Genomic DNA, 20,120 nt, shown 5'->3' on the forward strand with positions numbered 1-20,120 from the left:
AGTGTTATTGCTATTGCTAATCAGGGACCAGGAAATATTCAGTTCTGAAGGCAAGTGGCAAAGATGAAGTGGTTATTTCAATAAAAATGTCAACAAAATTTCATTTATAGCACATTCTTACAACCCATGGCCTGTAATACATTACTCAGTGCAGCATCACTACAAACCAAAAATAAAGCAGTGCAGTATGAAACAAAACACAGGAGATTGAAGTCCTTGTTCAAATCACTGGTCTTTGTTAAATCAGAAGCTGTCCTATGATGGAGTATATTTTAATTTAACCATTCTTCCAGATGGGAAAAGATAACATTTTATAAATAGAACAAGTAACAGGTTATTTTCTCAATTAGGTTTCTTTAATTCTTCTTCTGTGAACAAAGATGTGTGATGTCCTATTTCATGTGAGAACAAATAGCAGGCATATTCCAGAGTTAATTAAACTGTTATAAAGGCTTATTACTAGATACTTGTGCACAGACGGCAGTGACAGTAATTCTTTGGTCTGGTAGTGAATTATTTTTATTTCCTAGACAACCCTTAACATGTTGTGACTTATTACTACAGCTATTAAAGTTCACTGTCAAACAGATTCAGAGAATCAGTTTTGGAAGGAACCAAAGAAGTCATCTAGTCCAATCCACGAAGTCTTGGATTCACGATAGCATGTGTGATAGATGAGCTTCCAACTACTGCTTGAATACATTAGTGAAGAACTTACCACTGGCTGAAAAGTAAGGAAATTCTTCCTGGTGTCTAGCCTGAACCTGCTTCACTGTAATTTTAACTTTTGGTTCTGCTTCTGCCCTCTGGGGAAACAGTATAAATCAATTCCCTCATCTATGAAACAACTCTTCAGATATCTGATGATTGCTATCATATCTTCCTGTAGCTGTATTTCTGTAGGCTAAACATGTTTTCCAATTCATTCACCATCTTGGTAGCCCTCCTCTGAACTTGCTTCTACATTATTGTGCTGTTCCAAATATGGTGCTTCAAACTGGACCCAGTTCTCCCAAAGGGTTTTGACAAGGGCAGAGTGGAGTGGAACAATTACTTTCTATGATCTGGACTGTGTTCCTGTTAACACACTCTGAAATAACATTTGCCTTTTTAGTAGCTGCATCACACTGCTGGCTTTGTTTAACTTGTGGTCAACAATACCCAGATTCTTTTCATATACACATCACCAGGTTTCTCCAATCTAAGCCATCAAGAAACTTAATTTTGTAAAGCATAATTTCATTCTTTAAATTTCAAGTTAATGATTTTACATCACTTCTTCAAAATACTGCATTCCAGTCATTCCCAGTCTAAGTTTAAACTAGACAATTAATTTATAGAAATTAATAAGATTACCCCAAGAATATATTCTGCAGCTTGATTTCTGAAATTCATTCTTTTCAGTTTAGTGCCAATCATTTAAATGAAATTACAGAAAGTCTAATACCATCTAATGGGAATATTTATCAGTGCTCTAGTACTTGACCATTATGCATAGTTATCATGGTGATATTGTTGATAAAATGCTAAATTTGGCAAAATGATATATTTGGCCAGCGTAGCCTCTCTCTCTAGCACAATTGAGAGGCCCAGAGGATGATGTCCATATGGTTATGTGCCTGTTCACATTTTGGAGTGTAGGGATAAAAGTACCAATCAGCTACTAGAAGGTCTTTCAAACTGAGGAGACTTGACTTTCTGTTAGCTGACCTCAACCCAAAAGTGTAAGCTTCTGTAATGGTTATTTCAAGTGTTGGAGGAGCCAGAGTGCAATATTCATGAAACCATCTGCCTCAGCCTCCACACTGGATAGTGCATGATTATCATTTGGATACTGCAACATCCTAGAAATATGAAGAGACAGAGGCATCAGCTAATATACAATTACTTTGCTGACATTTTCCTTCCTATCATCATTTCAACCCCATCTTCTGCCTAGATTATCATTTTATTTTAACACACCCCCCCAGTTGCATATATTTCTGTTTTTTCCTCTTATTTCATAAAGTTGCATGTTCTCCTGGTTTTCTCTTGTAGACCCCCAGTTTCTTCAATTCTACCCAAGAGGCTTACCGGGTTGGAATACCCCTGGACCTAAGTGCATGGTAATACTCCAAGCCTTGCTTGGGGGGGACACGTCTATCTTCTTCTCCAATCAACAGGAGAACTGGTGCTTGAACCTAAGGGAAAGAAAATAAGGTGGCAATCAAAATATTGAAAATAAGAAAAAAATATGAGGATCTGAGAGTAATGGATAAACAAAAAGGGAAGGAAAGATCTATTGTACCTTGTCAACAAACTGCATAGGTGAATGAAGCAGCATCTTTTCCCATTGTTCAGGAACTGGGAGAGCAGCTTGGTCATAGGGTAGCCCGATCTCAGTCATGCACCTAGAAGAAGCCACAGAGCAGGCATCAGTAAAGACAGCATCTGCTCAAAAGGGGGAACATAGTTTTACATAAATATTCACCAATCAGGGATATCCGTGCTTCCAAACATGGATGCCATATTAACTACAGGATTCCTGGTCACACAGGCTTTATAAGTGCCAGGATATTGGCCAATCAGATGACAAGATAAGAAGCCTCCATGAGATCCTCCAAGCAAAGCTACTCTGTTTGAATCCAGAGGTTCTTTCTGTAGCATCTGCTCTACACAGGACTACAAGGAAAAGAAAAGGTTTACAATTACTGAGGGAGCAAGGATAACAACATCTTGAATATACATGTGGACAAAGCAAATCCAAATGTTTAGCTGAGTTCTGATAGGACTGTGATTAGGTCATCGCAATGTATACCTTGAAAAGTACAAACTACATTTGGATAGACCAGGGGTCAGCAACCCATGGCTCTGGATCCGCATGTGGCTCTTTCATCCCTCTGCTGGGGCTACCTGTTGCCACCACAATTTTGAGAGGAGCTTCCGGTTAGGGGGAGGGAAGCAGAGCATGCCAGGAGGAGACTCTATGGCAAGAGGTGGGTTTTCCGGTCAGCTCCACAATTGATAGGGCTTTCGATTAGGACAGGTAGAGGAAAAGGGAAGCCACACTAGGCTCTATGGTGGGGGGACCGGACTTCTAGTTGGTTCCAGAATTGAATGGGGTGCTTCTGGTTAGGATCTTTGTGGCTCTTTGAGTGTTTAAGGTTGCCGACTCCTGGGATAGACCCTTGTGTTAAAGTTTCCCATTCTTGTATATATAAGAACAAATATATTACACACATCTCTAAAGGAGGTACAGTCTCCCAAGAACTTCACACTTATTCTACTGAGAATTTGATCTGGCAAGGGAATATAATCAGCCATTCTCTTTGGTAACAGTTGAATCCCCTTGCTACACTAAATATCTACATTTCTCCACGTAGTGAAGGTTTCAAACACTTGTTGGAAATGGAGGAAGGGACTTTCTTACCTGCACATCTTTGACATCCTGGCAGCCCACATTTCCTGGTAGTGAATCCACACTATCCTGGCCAAAGCCTAAAGATCCTCGGTAATTCACTTAAAGGGAGAGAAAGCACAATATTAAGGTAGCCATCCTTTCTCTGGTTTCAAATTTATTTGTCTTAGTAAGATTTCACTACATTGAATAATGCCTCCAACGATGTTAGAAGCTCTGAATTTTGCTATTGGAATTAGCCTTGACATAGCTCCAGCTTCTTGTGAATATGATTGTGTGGCTGAGACTGCTAAGAGATTATGCCCATACACATCTGGAAGCACAAGATTGGGGAAGTTTGTCTTTCTAAAATAATGTCCATGTCAAGAGTTCTGAATTGACTATCACAGCACTATAATCTATCTCTGCTTGCCCAGGCATATATCTCTTATGCCAGATGACCCAGCAGACATCTTGGTGTCTGAAAGAGATTATTACTCACCCAACAGCACAGCAAATCCCATTCGACAGAGCACTGCTGGATACAGCATCCAGGTAGTGGTGAACACTGAATGCGGGCCTCCTTTCAAGAAAAATAATGGAGTCGAGCTCATATGAATGGTGAGGGAATGACACTATACAGGACCAGGATGAGGGAAGGGAACAAGACAAGCAACTTACCATGTGGTGACACCACTAATGGAAGTTTGGTTTGCTCTGCTACCTGAGTGGGCTTTAGTAGTATGGCTTCAAAATCTAGGCCTCCTGGGAATACAGGAAATAATTTGCAGGTTAAGGAAAAATCACTATCAGTCTTCCAAGTTTTTTCTGTAGAAAGGCAACTCATATTGAAGCCTAAAAATAACAGATGGTTAAATTGGTCCAAAATTTCCCTTCAGGATACTCACTGTACTGGGGATTGTCTTGATCCGGAGAAGGTTGAAGAATATGGACATCCCAACTAATACCTTGAATTGGGCTGGTTTCTTCTAGACATACCCAGTTCACGTCTGCTTCCTTGCCTGCAGGAGGCAGAAAAGCTACCATCTGCAGTAAGATAAATTATTAAAAGAGATATCCAGCATTAAATCCTATTTTGTTTGATCAATAATATTTGGATATGCAGACTTCAAACCGATGTTGGGTGGAAAGCACTTAAGCATGACACTGAAGCTCAAGGATTTCCAACATAGGCCACACGGAACTTACAAGCATAGGAGGAGAGTTAGGAGTGGAGAATCTGGCCACCATCAGATCTCTGTCAATGGTGAGCAGCACCCAGCTTCCAAGAGAAGAGCCTAGTTTAGGAAAGGAAAAAAAACAATATCAATGCTTCTGTATGGGTAACTTCCTTCTTCAAGCAGAAGTATGCCTACCTTGCCAGTTTGGTTCTAAGCTAATATATTAGCATTTTTTTCCATGGGATTTCTCAGCTAGGTAACAGCATCTGGTTATTGAGATAAAGAAAATTTTATACTTACTTTTGGTGAGTGAACATACACTTTTTGATGACATATCCACCACAATCAGCTCCTAAGGAAAAACCAGCATATGAAGGATCTACTGTACATACACACACACACACACACACACACACACACACACACACACACACGATTCCCTGAAAATAAGACCCCAATTGGGCTTTTGAGTGCATGTGCTAAAATAAGCCCTCCCCTGAAAATAAGCCCTCCCCAAAATATTGCAACACAGCAGCAGCCATGAGGTGACCACACTCGCCACCTCCTGCACCTCAAAAATAATAAGACCTCCCCGAAAATGAGTCCAAGGGCTTATTTCAGGGGCGAAAAGAAAATAAGACCCTGTCTTATTTTAGGGGAAATACGGCGTGCACACACACACACACACACCCCATACCGCAATTTATAACACATTAAATGTGAGACTAATATAGAAGATAAAGGAAAGGAAAGACAACAAATGCCAGGTCCCACATAACCCATAACCATCTCTATAGATGTCCTCCTGTCATTATAAACCTAGATCAGTTTGGAAACCTCCATGTGACTTTAAGTTTAGATTGTTCCTTGACTCAGCAGAGTCTTTAAAGGAGCCAAGGTGGCGCAGTGGTTAAATGCAGCACTGCAGGCTGACTGCTAGATCAGCAGTTCAGCGGTTCAAATCTCACCGGCTCAGGGTTGACTCAGCTTTCCATCCTTCCGAGGTGGGTAAAATGAGGACCCGGATTGTTGTTGGGGGCAATATGCTGACTCTGTAAACCGCTTAGAGAGGCCTGAAAGGCCTATGAAGCGGTATATAAGTCTACTGTTATTGCTATTATTGCTATTATTTAAAAACATCTATCTGGAAGAATCTTTAGAGGATAGCCAGATTGGATACATTTAGTTTGTACAAAATACTCTTTGGCTCAGCCTAACAATCCAGCAATACCCTTACCTGCCTGCTGCGCTGAATTGTGTCCAGCACAACTCTTTGACTGTCTGCTGCCCAACAATGCTCAGGCAGTGCTGTGCTATATATTCCAGCAAATCCATCTGGAAGAGAGAGCAAATTCAAGCGGGTAGCAGCTGTTTTCATGAAATTAAGACAGAAAGGCTCCATTGGGAACTATATTTCCCCAGATTTAGATTCTCTAAATGTTCAGCATTCAATATATTTAGGAGAGATATGTGCAGGTGTTCACAAATCCACTTTTATTTATCAGATTTCAGATCTGGCATTTTCCAGTTTTTAGGGGGGGGGGGGGAACCCCCTCACAGATTGGCCTATTTGACTAAGAATTAAACTTATTAATGTGAGGCTAGTAAGGGATTCTTTTCAGCTTTTATTTTTAAAGAAAATATGAAACACGTATGGCTTGGGCTTTATTTATTTCACAAGTATTCCTTTTTAAGCACTTCCTAGAATGGTAATGTAAACATGTTAACACGATCCTTCCAGAAGTGCCAGAGAAGGGAAGAAGCTCCTATAGAAAATACCCGGCAGCAATGTAAGTATATCAGGATTTCCAAAGGTTGAAAAACAAAAGCCTGGAAGGAATTCTAAAGTCATCCCTTGCATTAAAAAAAAAGCCATTTCCCTGCCACTAAATTATTTCTTGTTTTTAGAAGGTAGAATTAAGGATAGATCTTTTGTGTCTAATGCTCCTCCTGACACAGATTCATGTGGAGCAAAAACTTTAAAGAGGAATTATTTTACATCCATAGTTCAGAAGGCCATTTGTATCACATTACTCACCCTGGATCTGTCGAGGGACAATATCCACTATCACGGAAGTGAGCTTTGTGTACCAGTCATACTGGGGAAAAAAAGGTTGAAAGATATCAAACTGGGATGTGGCAGGAACAACTTCCTGGCCTCTCAAATTAAGAAATGTCATGGGAAAGCTATGTTGCTAACCACTAGGAATCAGAATAGAGTGAGGTAGCATATGAATGAGGAAATATATAGAATAAAGTGATACTTCATAAATCTATTGACTTACTTCTACTGAAAGATATCATCACTTCCAAATTTGGAAGATCAAACAAAATTGTTGCAGGTAGAAAACATTTGACCTCATTCTCCTTACTTTCATTATAGACTTCTGCCTCCGTTTGTCTCACAAGATTGTTGAAGAAGCAACCCGCCTAATCCATACCCCCCCCCCCCCACACACAAACGTCCAGAAGTTCCTAGTCTAATCAGATCAAACTAAACTCGGGATCATTTAGAACTCTGACCACAATATGTGACGTTCAAATGCTCAAGACTACAAAGAGCTGAAAAGTCCTGCATAAATTAAAGAGTAAATAAATGACTTGGCTAGACGCAATCAGGTTAACTGAAATTGTTTCTGTGCCAATAGTTCAAAATCAGTGCTCACCATGCAGATACGGCTGCATTGCTGATGAGGTCCAGAAGCCTGATTCTCCAGGTATACGATGCGACACTGGTCTGGGCTCAGCCGTGGAGACCAAATGGCTTTGTTGTCCTCTGACAACAGCTCTGTAATAGGAAGGGAGGTAATGATGTAAGAGAAATCACCAACAGAATGCACCGAGAGATAAGATGGACTCCTGTACTCACCACATTGACCACCTGTCAGATCGACATGGAAAAGTGATGATCTGGGGGCAGAAGGGAAACAGCTGGTGGTAATGTAGGAAGGGATCATATAAGACTGGTCAGGAAAAGGGTAGAGAGATATCTTTAAAAAAAATTAAACTACTGTTTTATTCAACCCTTAAACAGAAAAAAAATATTATGCCTTGTCCAACTGAACCCCATCCCCAATGATCTCAGAAATGGACAATACTAGAATAAAAAATAATCCCTATATATATCGGGGTGTTCTTTCATCACCATGGATGGCAGATATCACAACTCATAAAGACTATAATGCCCTTTCCCTTTAAATGTTATTTTTTGGAGTGGAAAAACCAATGCTATACCCCAAATTATCCTGGGGAAAGGGTCTTCTAAAGCTTTCCTGACTTTATCTGCTTCCTATTGGATTTTCTACACCTCTTGCAGTTTAGGCAGTCAAGTCCCATTTGGATTTCTCCTCCAGTTTTTGGAAGGAAACTCACCTGCGATTGATGCAGTACTTCAAGCCTAGACGGAAAGGCTCATGATACCAGCCAATGAATACCACTCCTGTATCATCTGGAGTCCAGAAAGCCTTGAGGCAGCGAGAAGACAATGTTAAGTTTGAAGAGGTGGGCAAAGTTAAGATTTTACTTCAAAAACAATCTTTCAGCATAGCATAGCTTAGGGGAAAAAAGCAATATTTGCAATGAGTGAACAAGAAATACAACCCATCCCGTTGTCTGGGAATCTGATGGAGGAGATATAAGCTGCTATTTCCAGGAAGATAAGTTTCTCTCCCTCCCAAAGGATGAATCTTTCATTATATAGCAGCTTTTATTTCTTCTGTTCAATTATGTCTAATTCTCGGCAACTGCCTTGACAAGTCCCTGCAGTTTTCTTGGCAAGGTTTTTCAGAAATGCTTTGCCATTGCCACCATCTTAGGCTTGAGAGAAAGTGACTAGCTCAAGTCACCCAGCTAGCTTTGTGCCCAAGGCAATACACCATCTAGAACTCACCATCTCCTGGTTTCTAGCATGATGCCTTAACCATTTCATCAAACTGGCTTTTTCTGAGATAGTTTGTAGCATAGCAGTGGTGGGTTCCGGATTCCGTCGCAACCAATACGCTGCGACGGGGCCGGACATCCACCTCGGGAATGTGCACTGTGCACGCATGTGCACACCACAGCCCTGTGATGCCCCAGCTGCTTGGTGAGGTTGCCTAGGCGCCATACACTGTGCGCGCGTGCGCAATTGGCCCGTTTCCCTCAAAAGGAGGTAAGGAACTTGGGCAGGAGGGTGGGGCCACCAAAGCACCATTCCGGTACAGTGGCCGCTGCTCCCAGTGGCCACTGGTGCACCCGTACCGGGCCGTACCGCCCAGAACCCACCACTGTAGCATAGCTATTATATTCTTTGCAACAAGATATAGCAAGCATATATAAATTCAGTCATAATTAAGCTGCAGGTAATCACCCCCTCCCCCCATTCCAAGTGCTCTGTACTGACCTGACCAGGTGAGATATCGTCTGGAACACCTTCTAGCACGGAAACATTGCTGCTCTCAATGTCCAATACACACACTACAGGGATACTCTTAGCCACCAGAGTTTCCCCCCAGTCTTCATAAAATACAAACTGTTCTCCCTGAGAAAGGCAGAAAACAGCATAAAACTGAGGCATCCTTAGATACACGGCATGCTAGCAAAAGGATTCTCACCTGTCTGGAAAATGGCCATATTCACAGTACTGTTCTAACTTTATATCAATCAAGACCAAAAATGTTTTAAGGCAAACCTTTCTTAAGGATGTAATAATTTTTCAACAGGCCACAGCATATTAAACTGCTGTAGAAGATAGTTGCTCCTTCAGTGCAGAATGAGATGAAGGCATCAGATTCCCAAAGGATCACATTAAAGCTATTTTCATAATGGGAAAAAGCATGAGATACCTTCTCCTGGACACTAATATCAAGTATTGGCCACCCAGCAAGGAGCTAACTTTCATCCAAAACAAGGGTGGGTTCCTGCCAGTTCTAACCTCTTCTATAGAAGAGATTCCACAAATCTATAGTGCCATTTAGAACCGGTTCCAGCTCCCTCCCCCCGTCCGTCCGCACATCATCAAGATGAAGAAAAGAAATTCTGGGAGTTAAAGTCCACAAGTCTTAAAGCTGTCAGGTTTGAACACCCCTGGGGTTTTTTTTTTCTAAAGGGTTAGGGGTGCAAGGGTCTTGTAACTTGACAGCTTTAAGACTTGCGTGTTTCAAATGCCAGAGTTTCTGAGCCAATATTTTGGTTGCTAAGAAAGAACGTTGTTAAATGTGTTTCATCACATTTTACAAGTTGGTCACGCCCACCCAGTCATATGACTGCCAAGTCACTCCCACTAGGTCACATGGCCAGCAAGCCACTCCCACCCAGTCACATGGCTGGCAAGACACTCCCACAAAGCAGGCCATACCTACAGAAGGTTCTAAAAAAAATTGAAACCCACCACTGATCCAAAAGAACAGGCAACAACATGGAACACTTAAGAAACTGGATAGAAGATGAATGCTATCCAGAACTTGAAAACCAGGCCCCTGGCTGATTTAATGCCTTAAGTATCAAAGCACTCAAAACAGCCCAATCCAGGGCATCACATTGCTCTTTAAAAGTTGGTTCTCACACTGATAATAAGTTGAGCAGCAGTTACAAAAAAATGAGCAGATGCAGATGCTCATAAAAATTATTTAAAAAAACAACAACAGCTGCATTCATGGAAGTGAGAGTTTTCAGCCTCCTCTACTCTAGGGCTTTAAGAAACCAGAAGAGAATTTTGTCACTATAAATTGTCTATGTATTGGAGTCTCATTAGAAAGTCCGGGATTTATTGAATGTTGTACAATTTCCCTTTGATGGATGAATGACTAATCAGAGTCCTGGAAACTTGCTTTTGCATTAACTATTTCCTATCCAGATTGTTGAAAGGACAGTTTTTCTAGATCGAAGAAAACAGAAAGGCTGGCTTGCTGGGAAATCATCCAAGGGAATGTCCACCCCACCTTTACTGCTTTGTCTCGTTCAGTCTTGGCCAGTTCCTCTTCAGTGTTCAGCTCAGGGGCTCTGGGCTTAAAGAAAGACTCTGTCTTGGGACGCTTCTTTTCTGCCACGTAGAGAAGGTGAGTCTCTGAGTGTGACCAGGCCAAACAGCCAAACTGATCTGGGAACAGAAGATGATACTTGGTAGGCTCAAGAGTATGCATTTTCTTCCCTAAAGCTGCATCCCATTCGTCTCTATCAGAAAGCAAAAGCATAGTGGACATAGTTTTAAAATCTTTCTATCCCCCAAGCATGATTTTGGATTCTCTAAGCCATCCCTCAAATATATTAAAAGACTCAAGACTCCCCCCCCCCTCAGGTTAACCAAGGTTTTCCTACTATTTGCCATTATACAGAGATGGTCTCTTGCTTTTTAGGAACTGAAACAGAAACTTATACAAAGCCTTACCATCATCATATACTTGGCCATGCTTCTCTAGAGCTGTCAACTCGATGCTCTTCACTTTCCGGTTTTTTTCCCAGACCTACGAGAGCAGATACACTAGAGTTTAGCTCACAGAGCTTTTTCCTCACTGAAATCACTAATTAAGGCTTCCCCGACAATGGCCTCAGGGTGGGAGAAAACTACAGTTTCCTTTCCTGCAGGAAAATAAACCAAACCCCTACAAATCATAGCTGCTGCAACATTGCTTCCGCAGACACAAGCAATTTAAGAATGAGACCAAAGTGCAAAGAATGAAAGACCCCTATTGCTACTGAGGAAACCCCCAAGCCACGAAGCCTTACTGAGCAGGAGTGGAGCAGGCCAACATACCTCCAGGAACTGTTTTTCCTCGCCTTTGCTATTGTTCATCTTTCGCACAACAGCTTTTTGAGTTCCACTTGGAGAATCCCGACTGAGTAGTCTAGGTGAAAGATATATATATATATATATATATATATATATATATAGATAGATAGATAGATAGATAGATAGATAGATAGATTAGATAGATAGATATAGATGAGATAGATAGATAGATAGATAGATAGATAGATAGATAGATAGATAGATAGATAGATAGATAGATATAGACAGACAGACAGACAGGTGATAGATATATAGATATACAATATATATCCTATAAATACGGAATCATAAAATCATAAGGTGGAAGGGCACCTTTTTATTTGTTTGGATCCTGCCTTTATTATTTTTACAAATACTTCAAGGCACTGAACATATTCCATACACCTTCTTCCTTCTTTTTCCTCCAAAACAAACCTGTGATGTGGTTGGCCTGAGATTGAGTGACTGGCCCAAAGTCACCCAGCTGGTTTTCATGGTTAAGGTGGGACTAGAACTCACAATTTCCCACTTTCTAGCTCGGTGCTTTAACCACTAGACCAAACTGGCTCTTCAAAGCTGGCTTTTAAACAATCCCCTGCCCAGGGTGGGAATCCTCAAATTAGGCTCAATAAACGCCCGACCAATTTAAGTAATATATTCCACATGTTCTTTAGGTCAGCAGCAAGATGCTGCCAATGAAGTCTAGACTTACTCTCCTTTGACTTCAGTGCAATTGCCTGTGGGGCCAGAATAGATGACGGACTGGTTGTCATGGAAAACGAGGTATTGACGGCAGAATTTCACATTTTCCGCTCTTTCCAAGTCCCGCTGTGACCACTCTGTAAGTAGAGATTTTACTATTATTTGATTTACCTAAAGATTCCTACTTCTGTCTAGTCTGGCACAATAGAAAGCCTCCTTCACTGAATGCAGAGAACCGCTATCAGAATTGGATTCACACACTGCATCAAGTTATCAAATGGATTCCTTAGTTTAGGTTTCATGCATTGTGTAAACCTCCCAATTCAGTGAGTGTGTTTTGATTAAGGAAATTGTCCCCCATTATGCTTTCTTCAGTAAAACAGACTTGTTTTTTTAGTGAAGCGGTTTAAAAAAAATCCACCAATCATTCAATGGGGGAACACAAAAGAAGTTATAGTTATCAGTAACGACTATCCTTCTCATCTTTTGTCTGCAATAGAAACTCTTACAGGTACTGTTTTTGAGTGTTTAATCTCTTGGGATCATCAGCAAGGAAGAGAGATGTCAATCAAACACAGAGCTAGAAAAAAAGTAATGCTTATGCTTAGTCTTCTGACTTATTTTGCTTATGAGATTGAGGGCCCAATGATGTGGGTTCAACTTTAAAGAGCTTACCTGTATAAATATTGCAATGTTTGCCACCATACTGAGTTGTTACTTCAGGCCCAATACAAGCATGGGAAAGCGAAGGATACTGGCTCAGATCACGGTACAAAGCAACTATTTCTTCTGTATCATTCAGTAACTATACATTACACATGTAAAAAAAAGGACCATAATTAGTTGTGATGGAGAGAAGGGCAACATGTTTACAACTAGCCATTTTCTCAAGTTAGCAATCAATAGTGAAGGAATTATGTCACATTGGCACAGCAGCCACAAAAGCCCTGGAAAACATAAATGGCGCATGTGTCCATACCTACTAAGACCAGAATCCTGGAAGCCATTCCCTGTGACACTTTATGGAAGCGAAAGTTGGACCATGAAGTAGGAGGATTGGAAGAGTATTGAGGTATTTGAATTTTGATGTTGAAAACGTCTGAGAATACCATGGGCAACCAAAAAAAACAAGCCAATGGATCATTGAACACATCAACTCAGACTTCTCACTTGAGGTATATATGACCAGGCTCAAATTATCCTACTCGGCACACATTATGCAAAGATCCAACTTTCTGGAGAAGGTTCAAATGCTGGGAAAGGTGGAAGGGAAGAAGATGGCAGACGCAAGATGGATGGATTCAAGTACAATGACAATGACAGCATCCTTTGGGGTCCTGAAAGAAAAGGTTAGGGATAGATTGCCATGGAGAAAATTTATTGCTAGGAGTCAAAAACAACTTGATGACACAAAGTCAAGTTATAAAAATGATTTCTGAGTGAACAGCAAGGGTCAGGAAATGCATGAGCTGGGACCACTATGACAATTTGCACCCAGCTAGCTGGGAAGTGTTGGCTCGATATAATAAATTTTAGTCTTCTGCAGGGTAAGAGGTCGATTCTATCAGGAGTTCCTAACCTTTAAACCCTCCCAAATCACTGGAATTATCACAGTGAAGGGCAGAATTATACCAGTGCTATAGATAGAATAGACTTGTCTTTAACTGAACTGAATTCCTGATGCGGGGATGAACAGAGTGAATTGGCCACATCAAAGCTATTTGCCAACTCAGCCCCACCTCATCTCATTCATTGCCACTCACAGGAACCTGTTGGATGGAAACTGTTTCACTGAAATGCACAAATGATAACAGTAGCAACAACAGGAGTACTAAAATACACAAAATTAGGTCCTTGGAAGCAGTTACCACCTGTGCTGCTCTAAAGAGGAGCAAGCAATCCCAAAAGAAAAGTGCAAACAATGAATATTTAAAAGTAGGGCTTCATTAGGATGGGCGTCAGCACAATCAAGATAAGCTCCTGACATTTTTTTTATTCTTTTAAGGATAAAGATCCCATTTAATGGCTATGAAAAAAGAGACTTTTTGCAAAGGAAAAGGAGATAAACTGAGATCATCTCTGTCAGTAGCAAACAGCCATAAATGAAAAGCATGTCTTTCTGCCTGTGACATTATGCATAGAGAGGTTTCACCTGTTGAGCTTCGCGCTATGTGATGAAGGTATATTATCATTTGAACCTTCCTGAAGCTGGGATTGAAGCTGCTGGATACAAGGGGTGAGTCAGAGAGACAAAGAGGGGGCCCTTTGACTCCATATCATTTGAACCTTCCTGAAGCTGGGATTGGAGCTGCTGGATACAAGGGGTGAGTCAGAGAGAGACAAAGAGACTGAGGTGAAGGCGCGCAAATCATATATCTATAAACCAAAATAGCAATAATACATTCTGGATTAGTGTGCTTGAGATTGTGATTTTATTTCAAAATGACCAGCTTAGTTCAATGTAATAGCTGTTTTGCACCTGCCTTTCGCAGTAGTTTTTTCAAATTTGGATACTGTCCCCTTTGTAAACAAATTACTAGTCTACATAGACAGATTACCTATCTAGAATTTCTAATCTGTGCTCTCCAAGCAGAAATTAGGTGTCAATTTGGCATTCCATTCTATGGAGATGCCACACTATCAGCAAAGATCCTTCAGGAGAAGAGCAGTCTGGACAACCGTGGGATCTGGCAGGGTGAGAGCTGTGAACCATAAACACAAAGCTTTTGCTGTGACCCAGCATAACAGATATAGCGCTCTTGCTGACTTTAATGGCGACACTAAAGAGACAGGTCAAGGTAGTTTTGATAATGATGACTCAAATAAGCAGGGGATTGTGGTCCAAAATGAAGAACTTTCTTCGGAAAGGCGAAATGTGGAACCAGGTATCACACATAAGTCGCAGAAAAAGAGCAAGGTATGCAAAAAGAGAAGTCACCTTCTGGTTGGTGATTCAATCGTAAGGGATGTAAATTTAGGAAAGGATATAGAGGTTTTAAAAGAGGTCAGGTGTCTGCCAGGTGCTACTGCCAGCAGAGACAATAGGCGTATTCTTAAGATAGTTAGTCAAGAATGCAAGTAAGGACTGTGACGTTGATGCTATTATACATCTTGGCACTAATGATCTGTCCCAAAAAGATGTACTTTCTGTGCAGAATGATTTCCAGAACTTGGGGTATGAACTTAATAGTATAGGTTGTAGGCTTATCTTTTCAGAGGTTTTACCAGTATATAAGGAACAAAAAGGGAAGCGCCAGCATGTAGCAGAGTTTAATGTGTGGCTAAAGGAGTGGTGTAAAAGGGAAGGCTTTGGTTTTATTAGTCATGATGCCTGTAGCTGGCCCAATGAAAAACTGTACAAAAGAGATGGTTTGCACCCATCCAAGAAAGGGACTGAGTTACTTGGCATTAAATTCACAGATTTTCTGGATAAACATTTAAACTGAGCAGCGGGGACAGAGAATTAATAGATACAGAACATTTCTGTCCCCAGCAAACTAAAATTCATAGGGTTATAAGTGCATGTAACATATTTGTGTGGGTAAGATTATCACTCCTGCTGTCAAGCAAAACCAAGCATTTAATAGTGATTGCTGGCAAGAAAATAGGGGCAGTCAGGCATAACGCAGGTTATGTAGACAGTAAACACAAGGTCAATCAAAATGGACTCAAATGTTTATACACCAATACATAGAATATGAGGAATAAACAGGGTGAATTAGAAAGTCAAGTAAAAGAGGGCAGTTACGATATTATTGCCATTACACAAACTTGGTGGGATGAAACCGACAAATGGAACATACAGCTAGAAGGATTTAAATTATTTAAAAGAAATAGACCAAATAAAAGAGGAGATGGAGTTGCACTATATATAAGAAATAACTACATCTCTACAGAAATAGAGCACAACAATGATGAGCACTATCTTGAATGCATTTGGGTCAATATTAAAGGTTGGGTGGGATGGGGAATGACATTGCCATAGGTCTATATTACAGGCCACCCAACCAAACAGAGGAAGTAGATGAACATTTTGCTAGTCAGCTAACTAAGGTATGTAGGAAGCACACCACAATAGTAATGGGAGATTTTAACTACCCTGACATCAACTGGGAAACAAACTCTGCACCAAGTGGAAGATCCAACAGGTTCCTAACAAACCTAGCAGACAACTTTGTTTCCCAAAAAGTAGAGAAGGGAACAAGGGGATCAGCCATATTGGACTTAATTCTCACTAACAGAGAGGAAATGATAGAAGGTGTTGAAGCCAGACTAATCTTATTGCATTCTTTGATAATGTGATAATGTGTGACAAAATTAGTGGACCAGAAGAATGCCATCCATATAGTTTACTTGGACTTCAGTAAGGCATTTGCTAAGGTAGACCATAACCTACTACTAGAGAAAGTAGAAGAATGTGGGTTAGACAGCATCACCACCAGATGGATTCGTAACTGGCTGACCAAGCACACTCAATGTGTAGTTCTCAATGGAACTGCATTTACATGGAGGGAAGTATGCAGTGGAGTACCCCAAGGCTCTGTTTTAAGCCCAGTACTCTTCAACATCTTCATCAATGATTTGGATGAGGGAATAAATGGGGAACTCATCAAATTTGCAGATGACACCAAGCTGGCAGGAATAGCCAACACTCCAGAAGGTAGGCTTGAGATACAGAAAGAGCTTGACAATCTTGAACATTGGGTACTAATAAAATGAAATTCAATGGTGAAAAGAGTAAGGTTCTACATTTAGGCAAGAAAAATGAAATGCACAGGTACAGTATAGGTGGTACCTTGCTCCATAGTAGTAACTGTGAAAGGGATCTTGGAGTCCTAGTGGACAACCATTTAAATATGAGCCAGCAGTGTGCAGCAGCTGCCAAAAAAGCCAACACAATTCTAGGCTGCACAAACAGAGGGATAGAATCAAGATCACCTGACGTGTTAATACCACTTTATAATGCCTTGGTAAGGCCATACTTGGAATACTGCATTCAGTTTTGGTCGCCACAATGTAGAAAAGATGTGGCGACTCTAGAAAGAGTGCAGAGAAGAGCAACAAAGATGATTAGGGGACTGGAGACTAAAACATATGAAGAACGGTTGCAGGAACTGGGTATGTCTAGCTTAATGAAAAGAAGGACTAGGGGAGACATGATAGCAGTATTCCAATATCTCAGGAGTTGCCACAAAGAAGAGGGAGTCAAACTATTCTCCAAGGCACCTGAGGGTAGAAGAAGAAGCAATGGGTGGAAACTAATCAAGGAGAGAAGCAATTTAGAACTGAGGAGAAATTTCCTGACAATTAGAACAATTAATCAGTGGAACAGCTTGCCTCCAGAAGTTGTGAATGCCCCAACACTGGAAGTCTTTAAGAAGATGTTGGATAGCCATTTGTCTGAAACGATATAGGGTTTCCTGTCTAGGAAGGGGGTTGGACTAGAAGACCTCCAAGGTCCCTTCCAAGTCTGCTATTGTATTGTAGGGACCAAGGGAGCCTTCCCAGGAGTAACACGGAGAGAAAGGAGAAGGGAAACATGCCAGTCCTCCCTCCCCATTCATCGCTCTCGCTCCAAGCGGAGGGAAAGAACTACTCACGCCATCCCCATCACACTACGGCGGCCTTTGGGGAAGCACCGAGCAACAGGGAGCTGTTGCTACCCACCCGCCGTTCACCAACACGCGCGTCCGGCCCCTGACGGTCCCTTACCGGGGGTTCCATGGCTCTCTTGATCGTCGCCCCGATTCCCGAGAAGTCGTGGAAACTCCTGTTCGATTCCCCTCGAGGAGGAGGATCCATCACCTTTGAGCTACTTGGTTATGATTGGTTTCGGGCCTGTCAGTCAAATAGAGCCAGCCCGTAGAGAGAGGAGCTGGCAAGCTTTCCTCCATCCGGAGACGCGATTCAGCCCCATCCAGGGCGGGCGGAGGGACGGCTGGGCGGGGACGCGCAGCCTTTGGAGCCAAGGCATCATAAGTTTAATTCCTTTCCCCAATCCGGTCAGGAGAAGGGCGGGGGCTTACCCCCCCCCCGAAGCCGGGCCCTTTTTCCAATGGGAAGCCTGCAAACCTTTAGCCACTTCAACGTTAGATGCTAATAATAATAGTACAGCGTTTGGGAAATGTTAGGGCCGTAAGGATGACGGCGGAAGCTAGGCGTGGCTTCAGGAGTTGCGCGTCATTGGAAAAAGGGACGGCTGCTTCAGTAATTGAGAGGAGTGCTTGGGAGATACCACTATTTGGGGGGGGAGCCCGTTTTCCGAAAAGTGTGCCCAGTTCATCTTTTAGCCCCGTATTACAGGCTGAAGTGAGATGGTCTCTTCCATATCTGAAGGAAGGCATCATCTGCCCCAATCACTCTTGGCCAGTGTGATTCTTGGGAAATAGCACTTAGCAATAGCACTTTGACTTATATGTCGCTTCACAGTGCTTTACAGCCCTCTAAGCAGTTTATAATAAATTTACCCCCCCTCCCCCAACAATCTGGCTCCTCGTTTTACCTACCTGGAAGACCAAGTCAACCTTGCGCAGTTGAGAATGGAACTGCCCAAACTGCTGGCAGCCTGCAGTTAGCAGAATTGCCCTGCAGTACTGCATTCTAACCACTGGGCCAGTGTGGCTCAAGAGTACCATAGATTCCCTACCCACCCCAATTTCTTTTCTGTAACAACTAAGATGGAAATAAACATTGGTTTTGATAGCAAAGCTCAAATAATATAAAGAGATCAGCGATATTAAAGCTGTTCAAATTGCCTGTCATCATACACACTGTCTTCCATAGATGAATCTCACACACTCTGTGAAGAATTCCCCCCACCCACCAGCTTCACTTGATGTATTCTGCATTCTAGGGCTACAGGATTAAAAAAAGAAAGCCCCTCCCCATCTCACTTTCCCAATACAAGGCTGCTTCGGTGGTGGTGCTGAGACTTTATCTTTCTGCATGACATTCAAGCCCTCTTTTAAACTGTTACAAGACTGCTTTAATGGAGGAAATCTGAGGGAACAACATCAGCTTTAATAGCAATAGCACTTAGACTTACATACTGCTTCACAGTGCTTTACACTCGTCTTTAAGTGGTTTACAGCGTCAGCATATTGCCCCCAACAATCTGGGTCCTCATTTTACCCACCTCAGAAATATAGAAGGTTGAGTCAACCTTGAGCCGGTGATATTTGAACTGCCAAACTGCAACTGAAGTAGCCTACAGCAGGTGTGATCAACATTTTGGACCCCAGGGACCACTAAATTCATAATTTTAAATCCCGTGGACCACTAATATGAATTAATGATGGGATGGGGTCTTTCAGGCACTTAGCTTGGCTGCCTGTTAGCGGAGAGAAGAGCCTGGGGTCAACCCTAAGTTTGCTGTCCATTGCGGCTAGGAATCTCAAATATGGCCAAGAATGAATGCTTGTCTTATAGCCAGCCCGGGTGCTAGATCGGCCCCCTGCAAACTCTGTCTTTCGAGGAGTCCAGCCGAAGTTTTGCGCACCACTCACCAAAGCAGTTGGACTCCCAGGGAGAGAGGGACGGGAGGGCTGGAGCTACTAAATAGGCAGCCAAGCTAAGTGCCTGAAGGACCCCAACCCACCAGTGAGCGGGAATAATTGCTTCGGTGGGCCTTTTCCGGCTCATGGGCTGTATTATGAAGATCCCTGATTTAGTGCAATATAAAAAAATGCAAAAATGCAAAGATTTTTCTGCGGACCACCAAACTTTTGTTGTGGATCACCAGTGGTCCATGGACCACCGGTTGGTGACCGCTGGCCTATAGTACTGCACTCTAACCACTGAGACACCTCGGCTGAGAGGTGCTGCATTTGAAGAGGCCCAAAGTATATATATATTTCCCCAGACTAGGTTTAAAGCTCTGGGTATTTTGCCTTATTTGCATTTCCCAGACCCCTTTGGAATGACAATCGAAATGTGGAGGTAGTTTATCAGGTTTGATAACTTAGAAGCTTAGTTCAGCATCTTATTTAGTGTGTTAGCAATTCTCCTTAATCAAAAGTGGAAAGCCATTTGTCAAAGCCTCTTCCAATTTGGTGTCTATTGTTTGTCTATGTCCCTGTCCTTCGGCTCATGCTTCAACAATTAGGATGCTGGGGTT

General features: G+C 41.9%; 1 protein-coding gene across 1 annotated transcript; it reads right to left on the reverse strand.

Annotated features, from left to right (window-relative positions):
* Window positions 1–215: 215 nt before the first annotated feature.
* LOC106550997 (acylamino-acid-releasing enzyme) lies at window positions 216–17,917 on the reverse strand. The gene is made up of 22 exons (XM_087709255.1): window positions 17,717–17,917; window positions 12,680–12,809; window positions 12,015–12,141; window positions 11,288–11,378; window positions 10,922–10,997; window positions 10,476–10,633; window positions 8,939–9,076; window positions 7,930–8,021; window positions 7,427–7,467; window positions 7,224–7,345; window positions 6,596–6,656; window positions 5,795–5,892; window positions 4,858–4,909; window positions 4,586–4,674; window positions 4,285–4,423; window positions 4,058–4,141; window positions 3,879–3,959; window positions 3,410–3,498; window positions 2,471–2,661; window positions 2,288–2,390; window positions 2,074–2,180; window positions 216–1,844 (listed from the first exon to the last, which is right to left on the reverse strand). Exons 1-22 carry the CDS (start codon window positions 17,804–17,806, stop codon window positions 1,742–1,744), a joined length of 2,262 nt encoding a protein of 753 aa, XP_087565381.1. The 5' UTR covers window positions 17,807–17,917; the 3' UTR covers window positions 216–1,741.
* Window positions 17,918–20,120: the final 2,203 nt, after the last annotated feature.

This window comes from Thamnophis sirtalis, unplaced genomic scaffold (assembly GCF_051295495.1).
Source record: "Thamnophis sirtalis isolate CommonGarterSnake01/CBP01778 unplaced genomic scaffold, rThaSir2_p1.2 scaffold_3, whole genome shotgun sequence".
NCBI lineage: Eukaryota > Metazoa > Chordata > Lepidosauria > Squamata > Natricidae > Thamnophis > Thamnophis sirtalis.